Source organism: Mchenga conophoros, linkage group LG23 (assembly GCF_057382185.1).
Source record: "Mchenga conophoros isolate Kocher_MC1m ecotype Shallow Benthic linkage group LG23, M_conophoros_male_GT1.1, whole genome shotgun sequence".
NCBI classification, from domain to species: Eukaryota; Metazoa; Chordata; class Actinopteri; order Cichliformes; family Cichlidae; genus Mchenga; species Mchenga conophoros.
The window spans coordinates 39266683-39276595 of NC_140547.1; the positions used below are offsets into that span (position 1 = coordinate 39266683).

Genomic DNA, 9913 nt, shown 5'->3' on the forward strand with positions numbered 1-9913 from the left:
AAGTTTACACAAGGTATTAGTTTTAGTTTTGGCAACGTATTTCCTAAAGTTTACACAAGGTATTAGTTTTAGTTTTGGCAACGTATTTCCTAAAGTTTACACATGGTATTAGTTTTAGTTTTGGCAACGTATTTCCTGAAGTTTACACAACATATTTTTTTTGTTTTGCCAATCAATTTCCTAAAGTTTAGAAAAAGTATCTTTCATAGTTTTCATGAGGTGCTCCCTGTTGTACCAATGAATGTTTACACAGTTGATTTTCAAATAACTTTGTGTTCAAACACAACTGCACCACTGACAATGTTGACTTTTGAGATCAGCCATTTTTAACATACTGACAACATTCAGCCACAAATAGTCCTTCCAAAAACACAAAAAAAGTCAAATTTTTGTAACAAATGTTACTCATCCAATTTTAAAGGTGGTGTTGTCAGACAGAATATCAAACCTATCTTGATAGATAGTCACTAACAAACGGATTCAAAACATCAGATGGCAGGATGTGAACAACTTCCTGGTTTCCATACAGCAAACAACTTTCAAACAAATTTTTCCACCACTTGTCTTTTAATAGTAATGGTATCAACACTCCAATTTCCTGTGAAGTTCAGTATCGCGCCACATTTGTTATAAAACTAATACAAATGTACCTAAAACCAGATTATAAAAATTGTTTAAAACAGCTCAAGTTAGAATAAAACCTTTCAACATTTTATAATAACATGTTATACATGAAATCTGCAATCAGCCATGCAAGCTACATTAAGTAAAGTTAGAACAGAAGACATTGATTCAGAACTTTCTGCACCTTACCGTTTTCTTAAAGACAGAAATTAACTTTTTTCAGAGCAACTTGCCACAAAACCCAAAAACAGTAAATCAAAACAAATTGCCATTCTGTTTTACACAAGTTGCATTTGAGTTGAACATGTTGTCAAATAGGTTAGACTTTGGTTAAGAGCTTGGTTTTGAAGCTTCTTATCCTCTGGGAACAGGTAGATGTCAACTCCATAAAAATGTGTTGCACAGCTTCAAATGTGTACTTGAGTTCTTTGGGAAACTCCATGTTGAGCCCATAAAGTAGGCCAAACAAGTAGGCAAAGGCAGTGGGAAGGTCTGGCAGATCATCAAGAATAATGTCCTCTTCCAAAACAATGGCAGTGTTGACCACTGTGGACTGCGAGTTGGGTCCCACGTAGTCTTCCAGAACAGTGAGGATGCCCACCGTAACACCTCGGGTTGCCCTCTCAACTGGATCTGTATCCTATGCAAAATAAAAAACAACAGTACATATAAGTCTCTGAAAACCAAAACTGAAGATTGAGTAGATCTGCATGCTCACCAGACATGTTAAGAAGAGTTTGGTCTCGTCGTCGCGAACAAATATCGGTAACCCTTCCAAACTGATGGTTCGTCGATGCTGGACTATGTTTGAGACCTAAAACAAGGAAATCAAATAAGACTCAGTCTCATTTATAAACCTACCATTTTGTTTTTAAAACACATTAAGTGTTGTTGCTCAAAATACAGCCTTAAGAAATAAGATGTTGAAATGAGTTATTACAGATAATTGGTCATGTTTTTGTCAGTTTTTTTTATTTATTTATTTTTTAAGTAATTTTGATGTGCAACAAATGTAGCACACTTATTACAACATTTATAACAAAAAGTGCCATGAGTGGGATGAGAGTTGAACTGTCTGTCATTACCTGCAATCTGCCAAACACAGCGCTGCTTGTTAGCTTATAATCCCATTCAGGACACACTTTTTGAAAACTAACAATTTTTACATCAATTTAGTAAATATTTAATAAAGTATCTTTCGTTACAGTGGGAACTTCAGGTTCCTCATAAACCAGACACAAATACATTTTTATATATTACCTGTTCATCAAACTTCTGCAACAGGGAATCCATGTCATTGCGGAAAGCAGCTTTTCTAATTCGATACAGCTTAATCAGCCGAAGTGAGTAAGTGTCGAGGGCAGTCATGAAGGTCCCCATGAGATCCTTGGTGGTAATGCGTGAGAATTCCGCACAAATCTACAAAGCAACAAAAAAAATATAGAAGAAAACTTTTAAAAGGTACATTATATAAAAATCACATTGTTTTCAAATTTGGTTAAAAGAGCTTAATTTCAAAACATTTAGTTAAGTCTCGGTTGATCTATTGGTCAGGCCTTGATTGGATTTTTTTTTTTTTCTTTTAGTGGTAGTGGTGGTACAAATTATAACTGACGTATTAAAAAAAACAAAACAAAACAAGAAAAATCTGATCGGCAGATTTTACAGTAAGTCTATAGAATACCTAATCAAATGTTGATAAGACAAAATAATGGTTTCAATTGTTACAGGATGTATTGCAGAAAAGAAATAAATCAATAAATTGTATTTTAAATTCATTGAAAAAATTCCATTAATTTTATAGTTATGTAGAAATGAAGTAAGAATAACATCCTGTGGTCAAATTTGTATACTTTCATAACACGCAAGTGACTTTCTCAATCCTGTTCTGTGAGTTTCATGGCTGTTGCCTGCTAAGGGTCAGCACCAAAAGATTCTAGATGCCCAGTGAAGACAAGTCATTGCGGCGACCGTGGTTCAGGGGGTTGGGAAGCTCATCTGTAACCGGAAGGATGCTGGTTCTATCCCCAGCTCTCTCTGTCCTGGTCGTTGTGTCCTTGGGCAAGACCCTTTACCCCACCACTTACTGGTGTTGGCCAGAGGGCCCAGTGGCGCGATATGGCAGCGTCACTTCTGTCAGTCTACCCCAGGGCAGCTGTGGCTACAACTGTGGTTTCCCTGCACCGATGTGTGAATGTGAGAGTGAGTGAGTGAGTAGTGGAATTATAAAGCGCTTTGGGTGCCCAGAGAAGAGCGAAATAAAAGCAATCCGTTATTATACACAGCAAGTTGACAAGTAAATAGATTTCACTTCAATAGAGTTCATATTTTTAGAGCCAAGTATTTTTTTATATTTTACCACTAGCATTGTTAGCTCAACGGTAGCCTTCAACCTTTTCTACAAGATATTGGAGTGATACAAACAGATGCTTCTCAAGGGCACAAGAAATGGAGCTCACGTTCATTTACTCACCCAGACAAGTTTCGAGGCATTTGGAGTTGTTCAGAAGGAATTGTAAAGGTCCTATATCATGTAAAATCAACTTTTTGGAGCTTTTAAACACATTTTAATGTTATTTCCTTAGATTAAAATCCCTCCAGAGTGGTTTTTGGCTTAATTCAGGCATTTCTTAGTTGTCTCAGTGAATCCTTTCCCCATAACCGTGGCTCAGCTCTCTCTTGCAAAACGACTGACTCGTAACATTGGGATTAAAATTTCTTTCTAACAACTCCAAATGCCTTGAAATTTTTCTGGGTGAATAAATGAACGTTTTCAATTTTAGAAATAAGACCACACTGGGGAAAAAGGGAAGAAGAAAAAAACGGAAGTTTTCCTTTAAATATTTAAGAGATTATCTTACCTGTTCTTTCAAGAAGAGAGCTGGCCATCTGAGCTGCATTTCCTTGACCAAGGGCTGCATCTCCACAACTTCTTTCCTCCTGAGAGAGAATGTGATGTCCATCTTTTGGGTGATGAGTGCCATGTTCTTATCCGTCTTCTTCACCTTTTGGTTCTGTTGAGATAATTAATGGGTTGGTTTTGAAAAGTGCATCATTTATATTTTTAATTACATCATCATCTGCCTCAATGTTCTGTTAAGCAAGCACCTGTTTGATTCTTTGAAATGAATGAACCTGAGAAAATTTTAAAATGTCACTAATTTCCTCAATAATTCTCTGCAAAGCACTTTTAGAAACATGTAACAATGTTTGCATGCATAGAAAAAGTCTAGCTATTTTATGTTCAAGACATTGGTAATCTACAAACTCATTGTCCTCTTTATCACTTGATGCTACACCTGAACCACTTGGTAATGTCTCTGGCTCCTGAGAGGTATTTAAGGATTTATCAGGGGAGCTACTTTCACTAGGACATGCATTTGCATGAGAAATCAGTCTAATACAGTTTTTTATATCTTTTGAGTTTTTGTGCTTTCTGCTTGTGTGTGACGTAAAGGTTGTTAAATTGTTGGTAGCATAGTCACATTTTTGGAAAGGACAGGATACAGTCTGATTTTTTTTTAAGTGCCTTAAAATATGTGAAATAAATGTATGCTGTGAGCAGTTTTCCTTAAATTCACAAAAATCACAAAAAAATGTTGAGATCTCCTGCCTTTTCTTAGCCCTGTTGTGTGATCTGCTGAGGTGAGACTTCAATGCCCCTCGTGTCCTGAACGAACAGACGCAGTCACTGTAAACACAGGGCAAATGAAATCCTCTTCTATGTCGTAGCTGGTGATGTCTTAAGAGTACTTCTTGGCTTGAACAGACAAAAGAGCAGAACTGGCACTGCATACAAAAGCTATAATGAGAAGAGAGGAGAGGACAGTGTCAACAATTCAAAAGAAACCTGAATTAATCTCAAATTACCAAAGTTACATTACCTGATAATGTGTTTGGGGCGGGGGGCAGGCACTCCTGTTCTGATTCCTCTCCTTACCAACTCCTCATCAGTCCCTCATAAATCAGGACAAGCAGTGGTCTGGAGTTGGCTTTTAATTCTCTAAATAAATAAAAATAGCAATTAGTTTTAAAATAAAATACCAGCTTCCTGACATTACTTAAGAATTTTTTTCTCCTGTCCTAATTTCTTTGGCTCACTAAAGTGAGCTGATTCTGCCTTGTAAAATGCCATGTGAAACACAGTAAAACAAATAATTTACAAAACATACATTACATCAAATGTTTAATTTATTTAATTTATTATTAACAAATTGTATTCTACATGGAATGCACCAATAGTATACTGGGATGTATTATGTAAGCCAAGGATAATTTTGTGTGATTGGTTTTACAACTTAGAATGACAAACATTGGATTGAGAGTATGAGTGGGATAAAACTCCTGAAGCATCTGTTTAAATTATCAGTGCATTTATTAATGGTGCTCCATAAATAAACCAAAACAATGTTGTTTTGTGCATAACAAAAAGCTCACAATTGTGCAGTCAAAATGTAAAATAAAAGATGCTGAGCATAATAAAAAAGACAGATTTTGCAGCTGCTCTGTTTCCAAGTTCTACTGCGTGACTGACAGCCTGGAGTTTGAAATCCTCTTTGTAACCGTGTCTCTTACAGGCGCCATTTATGGTCCTTACACGCATAATATGGTAATATTACGTTGAAGCAGAGTACGTATCACTCTGCGAGGCTCCTCGGTAGCCGTAATGCTCCAACAATCCATCAAGCAGTGCAGCTTCATAGCTTACCAAAGTCGTACCAAAACATTTTTTGACATATTTTTTTAAGCTGTGTACCACATAAAATTGGTTCGAGGTCAGTAAGCACAACCAGAATTCATACATAAGGCAGACTGTCGATTTTTGAGATGAAAGGATTTTAGGCCATGCGTCAACGAGTTAGCCCGGTTAGCTCACTAACGCCACCCAGCCCCACGCACGGGGTGATCCGCGGTAACTAGTTAACGGAGATTTGCCCCGTTAATGCAGTTATGGCATTAACTTTACGCTGACAGTACTAAAATAGTAATCTTCAAATGTTTTCTTTTTACCGACCAGCTCCTCTTTGATAGCTGCCGTGTCCATCTTGTCGTTGCCTGCAGGTGAAGCGATGGGGGAGGGGGAGTTGTGTTCAGTGAAGGAGAGAGGCGGAGTAACACAGCGTAGAGACAAAAGTGGACGAAAGAGAGGCAAACTTGCGGCTCCACGAGTATAATGATAATGTAGACTATATCGATATAAACTATATTGTCACATCTCATATTTCATTTAGTTGAGCTCGCTGGCCATGAGGACTCCACCACCCCGTTCACACAGAAACTAAAGCACACATTTTATTGGCTAGATGTCGTTTAATTTGTTCGAATCACATGGCAGCAGGCGCCCCCGAACTTTATTTTATTTTATTTTATTTAAATAGCGGTGGGGGGTTGCTGCCGTTGGTCATGAGTGAGCCAGCCTATTTTGTTTCGTTCGGTGGTATGGCGGCCACAGACTGCACTTCATGAAATACGCATAGGGGGTGTCGCGGAGGCTTGTCAGATATGAGCGCGCCTCTTTAGTAGCGAAGTTTGTCGGATTTTCATTGTTTTGTGACATGGCACGTAGTTTGTGACATGGAATCTTAAATGATATAGTAAACACATACCCATTAGCCACAAGGCTTCTTAGCCAAGAAAGTAATGCTATGCTAAGTTTCGGAAAAATACGAAGAACTTCAGTTGTGATATTTCTAACAGACAAATTGAGACTGTTCAAACATATACTGTCTGATATAATAAAAGAAACATTACTTGCCTTTAGAAACTTGAGATGAACGATCTATCCTCACGTTCTCATTAAGGCAGACGGGCAGGTGGCTTTCAGTCCTTGCAAAAGCGCAAAGTAGACCCCGTAGCATCCAAAAATATGAGATGCGCATGCGTACTCAGGCACAGAAAGGCGCCAACAGCTTCAACTCATGTAAAACTTGAATTCATTCATTTTGCCAGCAATAAATTTCATCTGAGACCAACTTTTGCTCCAAAACGTTAAATGATTAGTTGAAACCCTTAATGTATTTGAGTTTATGGGCCAACTGAACTTTTATTGTTGAATTGTGAAAGAAATGACTGTAAGCTCAACAACTGCAAGTTTGATTTTTTACAGTGTATAGGTAACTTCACATCTGAGCAGACAAGTATCACATGTGGAGTTCCCCAAGGTTCCATCTTGGGACCCCTTCTGTTTAACATCTACATGCTCCCACTGACACAGATTATAAACAACAACAAAATAAACTATCACAGCTATGCAGATGACACACAAATATATATCACAATGTCACCAGGAGACCGAGGCCCTGTACAGGCTCTTGGTAAATGCATTGAGGAAATCAATGACTGGTTGTGCCACAATTTTCTCCAGCTAAACAAAAACAAAACTGAGGTAATAGTCTTTGGCGCCAAAGAAAAACGATTACAGGTCACCAGAGAACTTCAATCTATACATCTAAAAACCACAAACCAGGCGAGAAATTTGGGTGTAGTGATGGATGCAGACCTAAACTTAGAAAAACACATTAAGACAATAACAAAGTCAGCTTACTATCACCTCAAGAATATATCAAAGATAAAAGATCTGATGTCTCAACAGGACCTGGAAAAACTAGTCCATGCATTCATCTTTAGTAGGCTTGATTACTGTAACAGCATCTTTACAGGTCTACCTAAAAAATCAGTCAGACAACTACAGCTCATTCAGAACTCTGCTGCTCGAGTCCTCACTAAGACCAAAAAAGTGGACCACATCAGTCCAGCTCTGAGGTCCTTACACTGGCTGCCTGTCCGTCAGAGGATAGACTTTAAAGTTCTGATGCTGGCCTATAAAGCTCTGAATGGTTTAGGACCAAAATACATCAATGACCTCCTGACCCAGTATGAACCATCCAGATCCCTCAGGTCATCTGGATCCGGTCTTTTATCAGTTCCCAGAGTCAGAACCAGACACGGAGAAGCTGCATTCAGCTTTTATGCTCCTTATATCTGGAACAAACTCCCAGAAAGCCTCAGATCAGCTGAAACACTCAGTTTATTTAAATCCAGGTTGAAGACTCACCTGTTCTCAGCTGCATTTGAATAAAGCACCAAATCCACACTTTAAGCTTAAATTTCAAAACTTACATTTAACTACTGATTTTATCTACTGTTCTGATTTTATCTGTTTTGATTTTATATACTGTTTTTTTTGTTTGTTTGTTTGTTAATTAGTTAGTTAGTTAGTTTATTTGCTTGTTTTAATCAATTTTAAATCATGCTTTTTATTTGTTCTTGTTTCTAATGTCTCTGTAAAGCACTTTGAATCACCTTGTTGTTGAATTGTGCTATACAAATAAACTTGCCTTGCCTTGCCTATATAGCTGCTTGTGGCTTGTAGGACATTTAATATAATTTAGATGTATTTTTTTTCATGTCCGGGTTGTGCTTTTGGAAAATGAAGATCTCTTACATACACCTGCTGATTGGTCAATGAAATGAAAGCAGTGAGCATCAGGATTCAGCATTGAAACATGTGGTAATGACACATTTTTATGTAGCATATTTGAAAAGACGGGTCCTTTGTTTTCAGTTCATCGTCCACTTCTTTTAAATTAGGCATGAGAAGTGACTTATACTTCTGTCTAAGAACAAGGTCATTGTGATCTATTTAAAAAGTAAACTGCAGCCCTTCTCTAATGTTGGCCAGCTGTTTAAATCTAATACCAGGTGGATGCAGATTGCACACTCATGACCTCCACTCTGACCCTTCCCAGTGGATAACAGCAGCTTTCTCCTAGTTAACCCACAGTCATCCAGACAGAAATTATATTATATTTTCTTCCTGACAAAGTAAATTAAAAGCAGATACTCACTGTTGTACTGCTCTCCTGACCTCATCTGTACATATTGAAATTTGAGATTTCTTTTGGATTAATTACTCCAACATACCTGTTGCCACTGAGTTTCCTGTGCTGTCCAGCAGTTATGGTAAATGGTAAATGGCCTGTATTTGTATAGCGCTTTACTAGTCTCTAAGGACCCCAAAGCGCTTTACACAACCAGTCATCCACCCATTCACACACTGGTGATGGCAAGCTACATTGTAGCCACAGCCACCCTGGGGCGCACTGACAGAGGCGAAGCTGCTGGACACTGGCGCCACAGGGCCCTCTGACCACCACCAGTTGGCAACGGGTGTCTCGCCCAAGGACACAGCGACCGAGACTGTCCGAGCCGGGCTCGAACCAGCAACCTTCCGATTACAAGGCGAACTCCCAACTCTTGAGCCACGATGTGATTTGGCACACTTCAGCTTTTTCTCCCTGTTTCCTTTCCATAAGAATGGCTTGGAATCGGGATGACAGCCACCCTTCACTGAGACAATTTCTCTCTATTTTTTTTTATCATAAAGTCTGTCCCTTCAGACAGCTTTTGCAATCAGAATTATGCTCTGAATGCACAGTTGTGCCAAACACATTTTACTTTTCCAGGATGAGTTCTATGCATTCTCTATAGGCTCCTCTGTTCATGTGTTTCTTTTAGCTGTTTATATTCATTGCTGTTAGTCATATTACGCATATAATGCAATAACTGAAATCACACTATGTCCTAAGCTGAGAAGCAAGGGGAAAAAACAAAGAGGGGAGAAAATAGGAGAAAGTATAATAAAAGGATAGAGTACAAATAGAAAAGCATGCTGCATCTGTAAGAAAAAAGGGACAAAACAAACACAGCACTGGGAACACAAAAACATAAATGAATATAAACTCTAAAACATAAAATATAAATGAGCGTGAGTGTCTACATGTCTTTGTCACAAAATGTACTTGATAATGAGGGCGGGAAGTTCAAATCCAGGCCATCCACAGCCCCCAAGAGTACCAAAGTACCTGAGGCCACACTCAGTGACAACAGTGTTTCCGTTTCTGATGAGGCTTCGGTGAACAGTAGGTGGATCAACTGGAAGGGTAGATGCATCTATCAGGACCTTTGCCAGGTTTTTATTCCTGTTTCATAAGTACATGACTTTCAGATACTGTTCATCTGCTTTTCCAATGTCCTCAAAGTTTTAAGCAAAGACTGCAAATCATGCAGACATTAGACATGTTTTTTGTGCTAATAGAGCTTAAAAATCATCTTGTTGTTGTGAGACTGTGTTATTTTTGGCCAAACAAACAACAAAAACAAGCAAAAAAAACCTTGGAGTGTCCTACTTTCTTTGCAGAATAGCACATTCTGGCACTCACAAATCAGATTTGATGAAGCTGCTTGTAATGTACCTGCACCACATTTTTTTCTCAAGCTACACACTCTC

At 38.3% G+C, this 9913-nt stretch overlaps 1 protein-coding gene across 2 annotated transcripts; it reads right to left on the minus strand.

The window, feature by feature from the left end:
• Nucleotides 1-548: 548 nt before the first annotated feature.
• On the minus strand, nucleotides 549-6454 carry LOC146547785 (uncharacterized). 2 transcript variants are annotated; one of them, XM_085265774.1, is made up of 7 exons: nucleotides 6380-6454; nucleotides 4509-4627; nucleotides 4238-4426; nucleotides 3486-3638; nucleotides 1885-2043; nucleotides 1343-1438; nucleotides 549-1264 (listed from the first exon to the last, which is right to left on the minus strand). In XM_085265774.1, exons 4-7 carry the CDS (start codon nucleotides 3606-3608, stop codon nucleotides 944-946), a joined length of 699 nt encoding a protein of 232 aa, XP_085121900.1. In that variant the 5' UTR covers nucleotides 3609-3638; nucleotides 4238-4426; nucleotides 4509-4627; nucleotides 6380-6454; the 3' UTR covers nucleotides 549-943. The 2 variants fall into 2 exon arrangements, with proteins under 2 accessions (XP_085121900.1, XP_085121899.1); XM_085265773.1 differs by lacking the exon at nucleotides 6380-6454 and adding an exon at nucleotides 5639-5829.
• Nucleotides 6455-9913: the final 3459 nt, after the last annotated feature.